The following is an 18,884-nucleotide window of genomic DNA, read 5'->3' on the forward strand; positions in this document are numbered from 1 at the left end:
GTAAAATAATCAGGTTGGCCTAGATGATCTCTAAGCACTTATCCATCTCTAAGTCTATGAATAATAATCTGACTTCATATTTACTTTTTAATCCTAGGGGGATCAAAAACATTAATAAAGATATAATTAGAAGGTGAATCAGGGAAAATGATATTATAATGTATTTCAAAGTAAAAAATAAGGATTTTAAAATTAGCTGATATTATTCATTGTTCATATAACTGCTACCCTTCTCTTGGGAGCTCAAGGGGCTTCACAGAAGAATTGGATTAGGTCTTTTTTATTTGGCATATTTAAGGGAAGCCCACACAGCTTAGATAGGGAAACTCAAGCAGAAGGCATGGATAAACAGGGACAGCATCCAGGCCCTGTAATGGGGCAGCAGCTAAGTCTGCCAGACTTGAGCACCTCTGCCAACCTCCCCTGCCCTGACACTGGGTAATCCATGGGAGTCTATCTCCCATGGGGCCAGAATGAACTCTGGCAAAGTGTGAGGAAGGGATGCCCTCAGAGATGTCTCAAGAAAATCTTGAGGCACCATGATCTCAGTCTCTAGTGGTAGGGAGGATCTGCTCATATCCTCTGGTAAGAGGCTACTCCCAGGGCATGATGTATCCTTATCTCAAACTCTCAGTAGTATTCCTGGGTCCATCTTTATACCATGTCTAAGGGCATCTCAGGAATCATGGCAGTGCAAGGACTTTCTAAAGAAGGGTAAGGACCTACTTAGGCATGTTTCTTTGGTTTCCCACTCCTGAGGTGACAGGCAAAAATGGACCCATCAATTAAAGACCTGGAAGCTTCTATACTAGAAGTTTCCAGATGTAAAAGATGCCCCATTGGGGAGAGGGGAGGTGTCCAGTAAAAAGACAGTGAAGTGTGGAAGAGGAGGAGACTAGTCAGGAGGAAAAGATATGCTAAAAGATAGAAAGTCTGTGGACAGAGACACATCAGTTGGAAAATTCCAGACTACAACACTCTCCATTGGCACAGATAGCCAAGAATTGACCTTGTAGATATGCATTATTTTACAAGATAGATTGCATTCCAGCAAAGATGGATAAAATTCTCTAAAACAAACCCCATTTGTTCATTGACCTCTCTTTTAAAATCAAAGAGGCATTTCTCTCTGAAAAATATTCCCTAGTAGATTGAAGTTAGCGCTTCTGTCTAGGAAGGGATTAAGATATGACCAAGGTATGCTGGTTTTGAGGTCCATGAGTAGGTCTGCTTGTCTGTTGGGGGTTCTTTGTCTATTTTGGAGCAACTCCAGATTAATTGGCCTCTGTGGCTTCCCTGTTTGGAACAGAGGGATTTCTCCCCTGCCAGGGAAATACTTAACTACACACTCATAGTTCACCCAGAACTCAGCTATTCTTCTCTCTTTGTCTGGTTATTTATGGCAGCTTACAGAGCTTGGCTGCAATAACTTTATCCACTGAATGCCCCCATATAATACATGAGAGAGGACAGATTAAACATTCCTTAAGTTTGAAACTTGGAATGATGTAAAATGAATCAGTATTCTATTATCAATGCCTTCTGCAGACTCAAAATTGTGACAATCTAGTTCACTTAAAATGAAGGATGAGTATAACAGTATAAGAGACAATGTAGTGTAATGATAGGGAACTGGCCTCTGAGTTAGTAAAACCCGGGTTCAAATCCTTCCCCTAACACATACCCTTTATGTTCCTCATTCGTAAAATGAGAGGATTGGACAAGGTGCTTGTTATGGTCTCCGAATTTATGCTTTGAATTACAACCATACATATATGTATATAATATAGATAAATATAATACGTGAGTGTGCGTGCGTGTGTGTGTGTGTGTGCTGGAGGGGTTTCAGGAACGATTGCATTGATTAACACAGGCTTTAAAACATAGAGGAAATATTTTCCAGCTCACAGTTTATTTTCACCCTTCCTTTCCCCCAGGAACCACCCAGATAGTAAAATAAATGAAAGCAGCATTCTTTACTGCTTGCCCAGCAGAAATGATTACTCCCCATAGACTAGTAGGCAAAAGACCATCGTATCTGAATATTAGATATTATAGGCGCTTGTTAATCAGACTGCACTGTAATTTTTTTAATTAAAGGACAAATAAGAGGCTCTGGTACTTAGCCATCTGTTTAAAATCTTTTCCTGGTAAAGCCTACCAATATAATTATCTTTAACCGTCTGTGCTATCCTTGTCAGGATAGAGCTTTGGCCAGACAGGTGCTAGGGGTCCATATGGATCCCAATAAGAAGAACTCCATGCTCTTTGAGTACTTCTGGGCAGATGGAACTTAGACTTCTTGACCAAAGAGGTTCATGTAAACAAGAGGTCCTTGTTCATGGTTAGAATGTGTGTACAATCCAGGGATTGATTACCTGTTAGTTACAAGTTAAAGAGCAGAGATGGTCCTCTGCAAAACTGTAAATCTGGTGAGGTTTGTTTTGAGCACCTCTCCTTCCTCCCTTCCACCTTCCCAGACTTTCAGCATCCCCTTCCTCTCTCCTACCAGGCAACTAAGAGATTTTTGGTGTTTAGGATCTCTCTGGTCAATAATATGTTAAGGTATTGCCTCTTTTCCAAGGTCATTTGTTTTTTTTAAAAGATAATATAGTCTCAAAATATGGGCAGAATGATGGGATTTCAGGCACTGTGACACCTTGCTGAGGAAATTGCTTCTGGACAGTGCAGGGTACCCCTCAAGTCACCATGAACTTGCCACTCAATCTGTTTATGCATGAGGATAACTATAAAAGCACAAGCCAGTTGTTGTCATTACTTGTATGTTTCTATCTGTGCTACATCCTGTCCTGATTGGCCTCAGTAGACCTTTGTTTGGCCAGATTGATGAAAGTCAATCCCAAAGTGCTCTTCACTTTGTGCAATGCCAATGGGTGTATCTTCCTGAAATTTGCATGTAAAATGATTTTTCCATAATAGAATCTGGTTTTCTTGTTGACACCATCCTCATTTCTAAAATGTTGAACCCCCTTTCATCTGTGAGAGACCTTCAGTGCATGTCTACATTTAACTTCTCTTAATCTTCAACATGTCTACATTTAATTTATCTGTCCTCATCTCTTCTACTACTACCAACCTCTCACATAAAGGTAATGTCTTATAGTGCTGGCAAGTGTAAGTGGCAGCACTGACCCAGGAATCAGGAGACCTTGGTCTACACTTGTCATTAACTGGTTTTCCAACCTTAGGCAAGTCATTTCCTTTCATGGGACCTCAGTTTCTTCAAATAAAAAGGGGGAATATTAAATTCCATGACCTTTTCAGGCTCTTTCATACTCCCAAATCCCATAATTTTAATTAATGAGAGTTAGAAATTTATATGTAATCTAATGGGTCTTTCTACTTAAAGATATCCCAAAGCATGAAATTTTTTCCCATTGACTTAGTCCAAAGATAAAAATTTTCATGTGTCAGTGTTGTCGAAAGTGAGGTCTAACTAGAAAAATTCAGTTCAGTTAAAGCCTGAATCAAATTTTACCTGTGAATATGGAAGGACTCCCCACCATCCCTGCATCCAGGGACAGATAGAGCCCTTCTTTCTGCCCCCTTCCTGAAGTTGCTGACAGATCATTTGTTGGTCTCTAACAAATTACTTCTCCCTGAGAGCTAGACTTCTCTTTGAATGCACTGATTCTTATATAGAGGGATTTTTTTGGAGGGGCAGGGATGCCACTTTTTTCATCTCTTTCTGTACCCCTCCACCCTCACCCCTACAATACTGAGGAGGAGTTAATTGGACTCATGATGTCTCATTTGTTTCCTGGAATCTCAACATGAGGGAGCAGGTCAGAGGGTATAATCAGCCCCCGATAACAAATTAAAATAGCTCTTTTGACACAATATGCTGTGTTTATCTTCTCAGTGGGCCCACATGGTTCTTTGTGCTGATGACTTCTGTGCCTTTAGCTCAGACTATTTTACTTTATTTAAAAGTGACCGAGAGGACTGGGGAGCCTTGTGCTGAATGCCAACCTCATCTATAGCACAGTTTGCTTTTTTTAGAAAGGCCAAACAATGAGAACTGGGAGGAATATCTTTGGAGCATAGCAGCAGCCCATTGAATGAATGTATCTCATGTCCCTCTCACCATACCCTTCCCCCTTTCCTTTGCTCTTATCCCTTCCCTTCCTTCCTCAAGACTTTGTTGCATACCCACTATGTGCCAGCTCTGTGCCAAGCATCATTGGAAAATATAAGAACAGCAAAAGACTGGTTCTTTTTCCATGAGAAATTTATAAATTGGTTGGAAAGACAGAGCAAACACACAAGAAACAACTGGAAAAAATACATAACTATGTAAAATCACAAAGTAGAGTAAAAATTAATAAGTCCCAATCACTTCTGTGTGCACTCAGAAAGTGGGAAGGTTAATATCAGCTGCAGATGGTCAGGGAAGGCATCATGGAGGAGATAAGACTTGAGTTGGGTCCTGGAAACTTTGGAGAGGTGGAGTGGATGGGAGAGGGAAGAATGTTGGGGGTGGGGAGAACCCCAGGGCAAAGGCTCTTGAGAAGTGAAGGCGAGGGCCTTCCCACAGAGCAGAAAGAAGATAATTCACTTTGACAGTGACCCAGTATCGAGTGACCCTGTGCACAGGGGACATTGAAGGAGCAGGAACAAACGCCCGAGCTTTCGTCTGCCTCTTTGGTGACGCGGGAGATACTGGCGAGCGCACCCTGTCTAGCATCACCTGCAGAAACAACATGGATATATGTCAAAAAGGCAGTGTAAGTATCATGATATTCTCTGCTTTCTTCTTCCTAGACTGCCCCTTCCTCCTTGCCTTTTACAATGATGTCATTCTTATAGCTGGTTAAGATGAGGGGATTGAGTCAGATTCCCTTGGTAGAAAGAAATCCCATTGGTAGCAGCTGCCTTGTATTCCACAGTAGAGTGTAAATTCAATGGGGCCTAAGGTTAAAGCTGTAGGCTGAAAGGGACTCCAGAAGTCATCTAGTCTGATCCCCTCATTTTACAGATGAGGAAACTGAGGCCCAAGGAATTCAAGTCATTTATTCAAGTGGTATCCTTTGGATTTAAATCCAGGTTCTCCAGCACCAAATTCACTGACTTTCTACTGCCTCAGGCTTCTTTTCTGTGTCACCTGTTAGGGGAAATAATAGGGAAGTTGAGGGGGGGGGGGCACTGCAGGACCTTCTGAGCTTGAAAAGGTAAATGGATTTGAGAGAAAGGATACTGGCCTTGTTTGCTGGCAGCGGAGGGGTCTGCCTTCTTGATGTAATTTTGAAGAACTCCTTGAATGACATTTGCCCTCCCCCCAGATTTCTTCCCACCTGTGTACCCTAACTAGAGTTTGGGAGGAGCAAAGGAGATGCTCTGAAGGGCATTTGGACTTATAAAGCACCATAAAAACAGGAAGCTGGGTGATGCTAGGTCAAGGATGCTGTATTTGGAATCATGTGATCTCAGTTTGAATCCTGGTTCCACAACTTATTTCCTATATAACCTCGGATGCATCACTTAACATCTCTGGGCCACAGTTTCCTGATTTGTAAAGTGAGGGGGGAGGTTGGACTAGACAGTCCTCAAGCCCCCTCCAGTTCTAGATCCTTACATGGTATCTGAGTATGTACTTTCTTGATTTGTAAAATGGGGTTAATGGCATTGTTCTGCTTGTGTCATAGAACTGAGAATGCCCAATGTACTTTAGAAATGGGGGTTATTGGGGTGGCTAGGTGGCACAGTGAATGGAGCACTGGCCTTGGAGTCAGGAGGACCTGAGTTCAAATCCAGCCTCAGACAATTAACACAAAAACTAGCCATGTGACCTTGGGCAAGTCACTTAACCCCAATTGCTCTCCCAAAAAAAAGGCAGAAATGGGGTTCATTTATTGTATGATTAGGACCCTCACCTCCCTCTTTCTTTCCACTTCTCCCTTCTCTTTACGGATACCAAAGGGGAAAATAACACTTACTGGGGGTGGGTGGGAGATGAGAATGTGATGGAAGACTTCTCTGAGGGCAACTCCAGGCTGACAAGTCTTCTACATGCCTCACGTGGCTGATTTTTTCAATCTGTCAAGGATCTTTGATGTTGGTTTAGGTCCTTGCTACATTTTGAAGGCTTTATCGACTTAACACATCATCTTTGAAAGTCACTGTAGCAGAAAAAAATTATCTCCCTATGGCCACCCTAGTGCAACACCTCTCTGAATGGAGCTATATGAGCCCTTAGCTACTATCACCAAGGGTCACTATCATCAGAGCTTTGGCTCTGCTGGCACCATCTCAGAGAAGCCAAGATTCCCTCCCCATTACATGGAAGTCTTAAATAATAATAATAATAAAAACAACATTATCACTCACCTTAATGGTGAAAAGTGTAGGTACTGTGATAGATAAGTGGGGGAAATGCTTTGGGGGAAGAGGCCAATCTTGGTCTTCCTCAACTCCTACCACATAAGTGACTGCTTATCCTTATGTGTGAGGGTATCCTTAATCATTAGCACTCGTTATTTTCCTTTAGAGACTGGGGAAATAAGGTTAGAGGGAGACATAGATGAACAGTTCCAATATAATTTGCCCTGTTTTTTTTCTCCTTTGATAAGGCGGATGAGTACACCATTGAAGCAGTCACCCTGAGGAAGGTGAAAAGAGTCAGGGTTGGACATGATGGCAAAGGCGGGGGCAGTGGCTGGTACCTGGAGCGAGTATTAGTGAGAGAAGAAGGGCAGACAGAGAGTGACAATGTGGAATTCCCATGTAACAGGTATGAGAACCCTGACCTGTCCTACTGCTGAGTTTTTCTGTACCTTAGGAATAGGAGCTGGACTTCTGATTCCATTGGTGTTGGACACTCCTGAATAAAGAAAGTTACTCTGCTGGAGTAGGCTGGCACTTTCTTTGCAACATATAGTCTCAAAGAGATGTGTAGAAGTTGAGAATTGCCCAGGGTCACATAGCTCAGCCAGTATGTGTCAGAGGGAGGGTTTGCCTTTTGAGATTAACTAGGAAATGGGCACACTGGGTTTTTTTTTCTAATCAGTTATCTCAGAGCTGTTTTTCAGATAATGACCATTCTTGGCAATTACCTAAAGTTCCATGATTTTGGGGAGGTGTGGGAGTCTGAAACTGCTTTTTGAACCAGGCGAGGAATATTTGGTGGTAAGTAGCATCTATCTAAAACCATCAGCAAGCATTATATGTAATGGAGATAAGCTAGAAGTATTTCCAATAAGATCAGGTGAAATCAAGTTGTCCATTGTCACCACTGTTAACTGTCCATAATGCCCTTTGACCCAGCAATACCACTTCTAGGGCTGTATCCCAAAGAGATCATAAAAATGGGAAAAGGACCCACATGTACACAAATATTTATAGCAGCTCTTTTTATGGTGACCAAGAATCAGAAATTGAGGGGATGCCCATCAGTTGTGGAATGGCTGAACAAATAGTGGTATATGAATGTAATGGAATACTATTGTTCCATAAGAAATGATGAGCAGTGGAGTTCAGAAAAGCCTGGAAAAACTTACATGAACTGATACTGAGTGAAGTGAGCAGAACCAGAAGAACACTGTACACACTAACAGCAACATTGTGCAATACCCAGCTGTGATAGACTTATTTCTTCTCACCAATACAAAGATCTAAGACAATTTCAAAAAACTCATGATGGAAAAATGCTATCCACATCCAGAGAAAGAACTATGGAGTCTGAATGCAGATAGAAGCATACCATGTTCTCTCTCTTTTTGTTGTTTGTTTCTTCTTTCTCATGGTTTTACCCTTTGATTCTAATTCTTCTTTACAACATGACTAATGTGGAAATATGTTTAATATGATTGTATATATACAGCCTATATCAGGCTGCAAGCCATCTTGAGAATGGGGGAGCAGAGGAAGGAGAAAATTTAGAACTCAAAATCTTATAGAAGTGAATGTTGAAAACTAAAAACAAATAAATAAATAGAATTTAAAAAATAAAATCTGAAGTACTAGGTAGAAAAGCAAAAAAAGGGTAATAAAACTAGAATCCATAAACTATAAAAAAAGAGAGAAGTATGTGGAGAGAAATTTGATGTAGTATACAGAGCTCTGAATTTGGAGTCAGAAGCCTTGGGTCTGTACCTTAGTGTTGCTGTTTACTAACCTATAGAATTTTGGAGAAGTCACTTACCTTCCTTAAGTCTTAGTTTGGTATAAAATGGGAATATAATGATCTCTAAGATCTCTTCCAGCTCAAAATCCCGTTAAGTAGTTGGTTCTGCCTGACAGTATTCAAAAGGACCTGAGGCTCATTATGATCCATGGCAACTGGGAACTTTGCCTTTTACTTCAATTAAAAAATTGAAATAATTTGCTGAGGGCTCCATCTTCTCTTCTCACTTCTCCTCTTACCACATCCAGTCCCATTAGAATGCCGCTCCTTGAGGGGAGGAACTGACTTTTGCCTTTCTTTGTTGTCTTAGCCCAGGGTTTGACAAACAGCAAGTGCTTAACAGATGCTTGTTCCCTGACAAGTCATTTTATTTCAATTTCCACATTTGGGAAATGGAGAGTGAGTGGGGTTTGGATTAGCAGAACTCAAAGGTTGCACCTCTCTGGAGAGCTTATGTATGACCTGTGACTATCCAAAGGGGAAGCTGAGGCTTCAAGATTCTACAATTTGCCTTCATTCATGAATATCAAGCTCCTTTAAAGAAATAGGATTTTTTTTTTAAATCTTGATGTGAGGCATGGGAGTAGTATTGGCCAGTTTAGGACTCAAGAGGGTTTTAAATGACATGGGGAAGAATAGAAAGTGGCTCAGTTGCAGGCTGAATGTGGGTATGTGTGTATGTATGCCTCTGTGAGCTCAGGGAAAGAGTAATAAATTTGCAGCCAGGCTGTTATGTAGGCTAATGTATATAGCAACATCTCACTCTCTGAAATTGGGCAGAAGTGTTCTGAGCTGGAGGGGAAATGCTGGATTTGGAAAGGACTATTAATATCACAAGAGCACTTAAGTGGATATGAAATGACACGTCATGCTTTGGACCAGGAATAGTTTCCATTCACTGGGGGACAGGAGGTGGGGAAGGGGCTGAAAGGAGAGGTTCTTTCTGATGGAAAATGGGGGATCTGTACTGATTACCTTTCTCTACCAAAATATGACTGGTCAAGATTTATGCTCAGCTCAGAGATGTGGGAACCCTAGTTATTTCTAGGTTTGGCCTTAGGTTTCTACAACTTCTACCTAGTCTTAAAGGACATTATTTGACAGGTGCTAAGCAGCAACTCCCCCCTCCCCTTTAAATATCTTTCCCTCTACATCACTAAAGTGTGAAATTCTGTTCTTAGAGATTCATTGCTTTAAGTCTTAATGGTTTTTTTATTTTTCTGGAGTCATCTGTGGAAATAGTGATACTTCAACCCCCAGGAGAAGCACCTTAACACCTTAGCCACTGACACCCTAGTAAGAATTAGTTGACAGCCAGTTGAGAGCAAGGTCTGAGAGGAATAAGTATCTGATGGTGGTGATGACAAATTTAGGAGGACTGGGGAATCAGGCAGGACTTGGTTTTGTTGTTAGGAGATTGTCAACTGTGATTGTAGGGACCATGCCCTGTGTATGTTTGTATCACAGAATCATAGACTGTTAACCTTGTCACAGGGGGCAGCTCAGACATCATTTTCCATAGGGGTTCTTAACCTTTTTTTGGTGTCATAGATTCTTTTGGTGCTCTAGGGAAAACTATAGATCCCTTCTTAGAATGTTTTTTTTTTCCCAATTATATGTAAAGAGAGTTTTCAGCATTCATTTTTATAAAATTGAGTTCCAATTTTTTCTCCTTCCCTCTCTCCCCTCCCTTCCATCCCCTTCCCCTTCCCCAAGACAGCAAGCAATCTGACATACAATCATGTTAAACATATTTCCATACTAGCCATCTTGTGAAAGAAGAATCAGAACAAAAGGTAAAAACGATGAGAAAGAAAAAACAAAAAAAGTGAAAATAGTATGCATGTGCATTCAGACTCCAAAGTTCTTTCTCTGCATGTGGATAGCATTTTCCATGATGATTCTTTTGGAACTGTCTTGAATCTTTGTATTACTGAGAAGAACTAATTTAAAAAAAATCAATCATCACACAATGTTGCTGTTACTGTGTTACCATGTACAATGTTCTCCTGGTTCTGCTCACTTCTCTCGCAATCAGTTCATGTAAGTCTTTCCAGGTTTTTCTGAAATCTATTTGCTCATCATTTCTTATAGCAAATAGAATTACATGACTAAAATAATGTTTTTAAAAGCACAAAACAAAATACATTGAATTGCAAAGGAAACCAAAAGTCAGTGAAAATAAAGCTCTAATTTTTGTCCCATCTAAGGTCATGGTCAGGTTGAGAACCTTTGATCTATTGCAATCCCACTTCAATGAGAAAATCCTGAAAGGATCCAAGTAAAGGTTAAAGGCAGTAAAGGTTGGGCAGGTAGGTAGCACCATATTTTGCAGAGTGCTGGGCTTGGAGTCAGGAAGATCTGACTTCAAATCAGACCTCAGATTAGCTATATGACCCTGGGCAAGTCACTTAACTCTGTTTATCTGTAAAATGAGCTGGAGAAAGAAATGGCAAACCACTCCAGTATCTTTGCCAAGAAAACCCCAAATGGGGTCACACAGAGTTAGAAATGACTGAAACAACAACAACAGCAAAGATTAGAGGCAGGCCTCCAGAGTCTTCTTACTCAAAGTCCAGACTTAGGAACTCTTGTCAGTAGCTGTGTTGTCCTCAGGACTTAATATAGAATGCATGATGACTAGGAGATACTATATATTGAATGAATAAATGAATTTTGAAAGTGAGAGGCATCCTCATACAGTGAAAAGACTACTTGGTATTGATTCAGAAGATCTGTTGTGTTTAAGTCCCAAGACGGCCATTTACCAGCTGAAGACATGCTACTTCCCTAGTCTGAGTCTCAATTTCCTTATCTGTAGAATGGAGATAATAATACTTGAGTGATATATTTCATAGGGTCATGAGGCAAATGCTTTGCAAACCTGAGAACAATATGGGAATTCAAGCTGCTTAAGTTGGGTTACAAAGCACTCTGCACTAGGAGCTGGCAGATAGTAATGGACTTTCATTAATGAACCTTGTGATCAATGAGTTAATTATCTGTCCCACTAAGGACATAGTTAGTTTTTGATTGGGGTAATCTACTTCTCCATGTGCAGCCCTGTAGGAAAAACCATGGAAGGGGGGGGGCAGGAAAGCTTAGGTAAGGGAAACATCTTTGAGGACCTTTCTTTTTTTTTAAATTTACATAGGCCTCAATACACTTGAGGGACAGAATGACCAGATGCCTCATGTCTGTAAGACTGATCTTAGGTTCTGTCTCAGGGGGCAAATAACTCTGAGGCTGAACCAACCAGCTGTGGTTTGCCAGAACTGTGGGATCAGCTGACAGCTAGTATCACCAATCATTCCAATTATACTAAAATACAGGAAGGATCTATGACTTCACTAAGGGTAGGGAAGTCCCAGTGTAGAAACTTTCTCCATCAATACAGATCACCACCCCATCACCTAGGGAATTGCTTGGGGTAAAAAGAGGCAGCTAGGTGGTATGGTATTTGGAGTGCTGAGCTTAGAGTTAGGAAGCCATGAGTCCAAATTCAGTATCATATACTTTTCATGTAAGTCTCTGGGCAAGCCATCTAACCCTTCTCAGCCTGTTTCTCATCTGCAAAATGGCAGTGATAATAGTAGGCCCTCTCTCATAGGGTTATTGTGAGGATCAAATGAAATTACAGACAGATAAAGGTAATGTGTTTTGCAAATGTTAAAGTGATCTATAAGTGCTAGCTATCATTATGAAGAGACTTGCCTAGGTGATATTTGAAGCTGACCTTCCTGACTCTAAGGTCAGAATTCTATCTAGTTCATTCCAATTATGTAGCTGCATAAATCATGAGAGTTAATCACTTAAACCAAAATTGTTGAATGAATGAGTGAATTTCGAAGGTGGGAAGCATCCTTATATAGTGAAAAGATCCCTTGATACCAAATCAGAGGATTTAAGGTGCTCAAGTCCCAAGACTGACATTTACTAGCTATGTCACTTTAGACAAGTTACTTCTTGTCTAATTCTATCAGAATTCTGCTATTAAGTGTGCAAATGTAGTCCAAGTGATTTTTTTCTCTTGTTCTTCTCTGCCTCTCTAAATAACACCCATCCTTAAGTAGCTAGCCTATCTGTACCCTGAAGCCTTCCTTCCGTGACCACTTGTAATGCAGTCAACACAGCACACCTGATGGGCTGCTGCTGTAAGTAATTTTAAGGGTCTAATTGCCAGGTGTAATGGGCACTCTATTCAAAACTCGGTCTTATTCAAGAAGCTAAGGCATTCACAATATAAAATCAAAATCCATAACATAACAGCTTATTACCAGGATGGCCACATCGTTTTAAACAGACACAAAAGTATATATTATAACATAGCCAAAATACTTGTTTATACAATCAAGGGATCCTGGGCCAGGGTCTTCCCTCCCCATAGCACATCCCCAGGGATAGCAGAAAACACAACATCCTCCACCCCTAGGTCACAGTAGGTTATAATCCCCTCAATTCAAACACAGTGTCCAAGTAAAGTCCTCTTGGGGGGTGTGTCCTTCTCCCCATGTTGCCGTTGCAGGCTCCCACCTGGCACTCTCAGGTACACACATGCTCTAATGAAATAAGAATCCAAGTCTTAATACTGCTCCAGACCCTTCTTCCAAGTCCTGGGGCAGGGGTGGCAGAGCAACAAAGCCAACAGGATGGGTCCCTGGGGGTTATGGCACTTTCCCCCACCCCACCATAGACAGCTCTACCCCTGGGTCCCAAACCATCCCAGGGGTCATGGCAGGAAAGCACGCTCACTGCTCCTGCCCTGCTGCAAAGCTTTCATCGTGACCTGGGACCAAGTCCCCAGCACTGAGACTCTTCCTCCTGCAGGTCTGTGGGCCCACAGCTCCCAGCTCCTGCCTGGATCCTGATGCAGGCTGCTCTCTGCTCCTGTTTCCATGTCTCACCTCACAGGTGGGGTGGGGGAGGGAGGGACTGTCCCACTCCAAGCTGTCACTGCTCCAGCCTGACACAGCAGGCTCCAGGGGCCCCTGCCCCCAGCTTCTGTCTCTTGCCCAAACCACCTCAACTCCGGGGTAGCTTGTCCTCCCCCAGCCTTACGTGGAGAGGGGCAGCTCTGGTCTGGGCTCTGGGCACAGCAAAATAATACAATAATTGGGAAATAACAGTCAACTATCCCAGTCTCACTAAACCCCATACTTTCCTCAAAGATTTTAACAGTCTTACTTTCTATCAGTCTAGTGTCCCAGTGTTCTTACAAGGGTTGGTATCAGAGGTCTCCTCTCTCTCAGAAATCTCCTCTCCCTGTCAAGGGTCTCCTTTCTGCTATTAGAGATCTCCTCTCTACCTCAGAGATCTCCTCTCCAAACCTTGATGGGTGATTTACATTCATAGCTGGGGGTGGACGGAGGGGGCCCTTAATAAGATGGCTAAACATCTTTCCATGAGTGAGGCCCCAAGACAATATCTCACCTCAGAATATATGTATGTGTATATGTATATATATATATATACACTTTCAACTAATAGGCCTAGAGCCAGGAGGCACAAAAACCCAGGTGACTCTGTACAGCTGGGAATTACCAGGGTTAAAAGGAGATTAATCCTTCAGATGTTTATAAGTTAGCATGAGCCAGGGAAACTGAACTCCAAAAACAAGAAGAAAAACCACAACAAAAATCCCACCTTGCTTACTCTCACATTCTACCCCTCCAGGATCCTGGCCCTTACAATCTACACAGATGAACAAGAGATTGTTATGGCCATGGATCCTGAAAACTGACATCTTTTAGAGGTTTCCAAATAGAGTTCTTATACCTTGAGATTAGACCCTTAAAATGACTAACAGCAGCAACCCTCAAGTGTGCTGTGTCATTTGGCATTACCCCACTCCAGCTTACACAGATCTCTCCCATATCATTCTCTGCCTTGTTTTAACACAATTTTATGGCACTTTTTATTGATGCCTAATTACTTCATGTGTACTGTCCTCCTTTCTGGTCTTTGAATGTGACCCTCCATCCCCAGACTCTGGGTTTTCCCTGGCTTTCCCCTCATCGTCACCTCCAGTCTTCTTTCAAGTCTCAGCTAAAATCACATTTTATCCAAGAAGCCTTTGCCAGACCCTCCTAATGTAGTTCCTTCCCTATTTTGATTAACTTCTCCTGTCTATAGCTTGATTGTATGCAGTCCAGTGTGCATTTTCTCCCCATTAGATGTCAGACTGGAGGCTCCTTGAGGGAGTAACTATGGTGATTTTGGGTTTTTTGTCCCCTTTGTATCCCCAGTACTTAGCCCAGTTTTTTGGAACATAATAGATGCTTAATAATATTATCGATCACTCTTTTCCCATTGTGAGTGTAATATTAGTAGTGATAGCTTATGTCATGCTTCAGAGTTCATAAATCATTTAAAGCACCCATTTCATTTCATTTCATCCTGGAAAAAACCCTAATGGGTAGTAGAACTATTACTATTCTTATTTCACAGATGAGGAGACTGAGGCATATAGAGAGACAGACTGACTTGTCCAAGTCACACAACTAGTAAGTGGAAAGGTGAATATTTGAACCCAGTCCTCTAGCTTGGACTCCAGGGTTTTCCCTGAGGCAGCTAAAAGCTGCCTCACTTGGGGCAAGAACCCTATTCTATTCTTTCTAGTATGCCCTGAAATTTCTAGCATAGGCTGAGCATACCATAAGTGCTTAATAGATGTGTCATAAATTCAAATATTCCAGTGCCTCTTCCTCCCTTCTTCTCCTTCATCCATACCATTTCTTCTGCCTGTTATAGAATGAGCAAGCATTTATTAATGCTTATTAATTTGTTATTTATTATATTTTATATTGTATAGTGAACGATTTATTTACATATAATTATTTATTAATGCTTATTAATAATACTTATTAATGGCTTATTAAGCGCTAACCATGGCTCCTCTTGCTTGGTTATAAAAACATCAAATCATGTATCTAGATGAGTTCTAGACTTCCTAGTCAAACCCTTTTATTTTACTGATAAGAAACTAAAGCTCAGGGAGGTTGTGATGTGGCCAAGGACCCAAGGTATTAGTCATCAGATGAGGAGTTTGAACCTCAGCCCTCTGATTCCAGTTCTGGGGGCCTTTTCCCTGTACCACTCCTGCCTCCTAAGGCTCCATGGGGCAAGAACCATTTTTTTGTAGTTCTCTGGTGTCCCTGCAACGTCTAGCACAGTTCTAAGGATACCATAAGTCTTCAATAAATACTTAATAAACCGACATTTTCCAATGTCCCTGCTTTGCTGATTTCTCTCTCCTCTGTGGCCCTCTTTTTTTTTTTTTCCTGGAGAAGTCATAGCATGCTGCCTCCCGCTTCATCCCTAGTCTGGCCAGATTTCTATGTGTCCCTCCCAAGGGTGCTCTTGAAGATATAACTTCCCTTTGTTCACACACCAGATGGCTTGACAGGGATCAGGATGACGGCCAGTTGATCCGGGAATTATTACCCAGTGGCAGCAAAGCAACGTTGAAAAGTGAGTTATCCCTGGGAGAGAACTCCTTTCTGAAAGGTTGCATGGGGTGTGCGTTCCTGGGGAGGGGTATTCACTCCACTGCAGGGGAATCAGATGATTTCCCAGACCAAAGGGGAGCTATGGCCAACCTTTGGGAAGGAGACGGAGGAGAGGAGGGGGAGGGAAGCCATCCTGATTTCATTTCCTGGGAAGCAGAGGGGAGCAAGGTGGGGGAGGGTGGAGGGAAAGCATTCTGAACTCCAGATTAGGAACTTGGGGTCTGGCCCAGGCTCTGCTGCTAGATAGGTATGGTCACAGAATGGAATGGAGAGGGAACACAGATCAGGTATGGGTTTATCAGACTGATGTCTATAAGGTAGGGAAGATTTGAACTCTAAGCCCAACAGGAAAGAGTAACTTAAAATGATAATGGTTAGTAAGGCTATGAATCTGAGGGTGACTTACTTCTAGCCTAGCACAGAATGGGTGCTTGATGTTCATCAAACAATTGATGAATTTTATTTTATTTTTGGTTGTTTTTTGCGGGGGGGGGGGGGAGCAATCAGGGTTAAGTGACTTACCCAAGGTCACACCGCTAGTGTTAAGTGTCTGAGGCAGGATTTGAACTAAGGTCCTCCTGACTCCAGGGCCAGTGCTCTATTCACTATGTCACCTAGCTGCCCTAGTTGGTGAATTTTAAAGAACTTGAAAGAGAGGAACCAGTGGAGTACAGAGGGAAGGAAGGGGAAAGAGGGAATAAGCATTTATTAAGCACCATTTACCTGCCAAGTACTTTACTAAGGGCTTAACAGACATCTCATTTGAGCCTCACAACAGTGGGAGGTAGGTGCTGTAATTACTCCCATTTCACAGTTGGAGAAACTGAGGCAAGCAGTGGTTGTGACATAGCTAGTAAGAGGCTGAGGTTAGATTCAAATTTAGCCCTGGCTCAGAAGTCAGAGGACCTGGTTTCAAGTCTTGACTGCTCCGTAATAGCTACAGGATAACTTATTTAGCCTCAGTTGCCTTACCTATAAAAATCCAATAACCACAGGGTTGTTACAAAGAAATAATATATGGAGAATATCATCAGATATGAGCTTTTCCCTATGGAACTTGATCCTCAAAGCATCTGCCTCTGAAGAATGCAGAGGAGATAATGTTCCAATTTTACATTCAGCTAGTCCACAAGCATTTATTAAACACCTGCTATTATTGAGTTGTTTCAGTCATGTCTGACTCTTTGTAATGAGTAATAGCTGTGATGGTTTACTTTCATATTGTTGTTGTTCACTTATTTTAGTCATATCTATCTCTTTGTGAAGCCCTTTGGCGTTTCCTTGGCACAGATACTACAGTGGTGCAAACAGAGTTAAGTGACTTGCCCAGGGTCACACAGCTACTAAGTGTCTGAGGCTAGATTTGAACTCATAAAGATGAATCTTCCTTATTAATTGCTTCCTGCATGCCAGACACTACACTTTATACTGGAGATACAAAGAAAGACAAAAACAGGGTTTTGACTCTCAAGGGGCTCATGTTCTAATGGGGCATACAGTGTAAATGGGACATAATCTCAGACATAGGAGTCTAACAGTAAATAGTGGGGGTGGGGGCCTAGGAAAGGCCTCTCATTTTACAGATGACGAAACTGAGTTCCTAGGGGAGAAACTAGGCTCAGCAGCGAATCCAGGACTCTGGGTTCCCCTTCTTGGCCTCATTTTGTCACTGTGTGTCCTCAGCTCGGGCAAGGGACAGTTCCTGGACCCTGGGAATCTTCAGCTGGGACAAGAGAATTTGGGGAGACAGAAGATGGAATTCTGATGAGTTGGTTTTCTTCTCAGGTTCTGCTAATGTTTTCTAGGGGGAAGAATGAGGCAGTTTTCTAAAGAAGGCCTCTGGAGCAGCTGGCTGATTTGAGCCGTGCCCACAGGGCTGTCCTTTGTGCTTGCAGCTGCCTCCTTGGAAATTTTATTGGGGCCTAGCTCGAAGGACTGGCCCCCTGGGGAGGTCCATTTCCCTCACTTTAGCCTTCTAACAGGCAGGTGCTGGGGATGGCAATAAATTCCCAGAGTCAGAATTAGTGTTACTTACTATTTTTATAACTCTGTCTTATTTTCTCACCAGCTATCCTCTTCCTGAAATCAACAAATGGGGCTTTAGGCCCAGGGTAGGGATAAGATTCTTCCTTAAAAATGCATAATCACTCTGTTGCTCAGTGATGATAATATTAGCATAGCATATACTTTTATCATATAATATCTTATTGTAGAACATGAAATATATTTTATTGTGTAGCATTGTATAATACCAATATAATAACATTTTAACTATTGAGAATTTAGCTATTTAGTAATCGCATCAATGTGAAACAGTTAAGCACTGGAAAAGAAAGAAAATAGGTCTCTGAGTGAGTAGGCTTTTAGTGCAGTGGATAGAGGACTGGGCCTAGACTCGGAGATTTGAGTTCAAATCCGACCTCAGACACCTAATAGCTAAGTGACCCTGAGCAAGTCACTTAACCTCATTTGCCTCAGTTCCTCATATGCAAAATAAGGACAAATTGGGAAAATGGTAAAATACTACAATATCTTTGCCAAGAAAACACCATGGACAAAGTCCATGGGATCATGTAGACTTGAACATGACCGAATGACTGAACAACAAGGTCTTTAAGTAGCCAAAAATAGACATTACAGAATCCAGTCACTAAAACTCATACGTGTTATTCACAAGAGAGTCTTCCAGACCCTCATTCACAACTAATTTACTCAATCTGCAAAGTGTTCTAACAGATGGGATAACCTGGTTTTTCTGGCTACAGCAGATTAGAATGATGGAGAAGAGTCAGTGAAAACTGGAAACAGTTATATCGACAGCCATGAGAAATAAAGTTAACAGTATGACATCAAAGGGGGGAAATAGAAAAACCATAGAAAATAGGCATAAGAAGACAAGGAAGTATGAAATATCAAAAAGATTTACAAAAAAAATGATTTTAAAGCATTTTGGTGCTTGGTAAAATAATTAACTAACCAGAAAAATTCATCTCCCAAAAGTTCTGGACAGTGGAGTTTTAATTGGAATAACTTGCCTATGTAGAGAGAGTATTTTTCCCCCTTTCAATACATTTTCCTATCTACAGTCTAATTTTATTTCACAGCAATCCTATGAAGTAGGTATAACAGGTTTCTTCATTTTGTAGATAAGGAAAGGCCCAGAGATATGGTCTAGAAAAGCATTAGAGTCAAAATGCACAGAACTAGGGTTAAGTCCTGGTTTTGCCAGCTCC

The 18,884-nt window shown here is 41.6% G+C and overlaps 1 protein-coding gene across 3 annotated transcripts in view; it reads left to right on the forward strand.

Moving 5' to 3' along the window:
* LOXHD1 (lipoxygenase homology PLAT domains 1) overlaps positions 1-18,884 on the forward strand; it is a 267,332-nt gene that overhangs the window by 103,415 nt on the left and 145,033 nt on the right. For all 3 annotated transcript variants that reach the window (XM_069077562.1, XM_069077570.1, XM_069077574.1), the window contains exons 13-15: positions 4,588-4,748; positions 6,591-6,751; positions 15,537-15,613. In XM_069077562.1, coding sequence (XP_068933663.1) covers positions 4,588-4,748; positions 6,591-6,751; positions 15,537-15,613 — 399 coding nt within the window. The remainder of the gene's footprint in view (positions 1-4,587; positions 4,749-6,590; positions 6,752-15,536; positions 15,614-18,884) is intronic.

This window comes from Petaurus breviceps, unplaced genomic scaffold (assembly GCF_028583685.1).
Source record: "Petaurus breviceps papuanus isolate PSGF00001 unplaced genomic scaffold, PetGlider_PUasm1.0 151, whole genome shotgun sequence".
Lineage (NCBI taxonomy): Eukaryota > Metazoa > Chordata > Mammalia > Diprotodontia > Petauridae > Petaurus > Petaurus breviceps.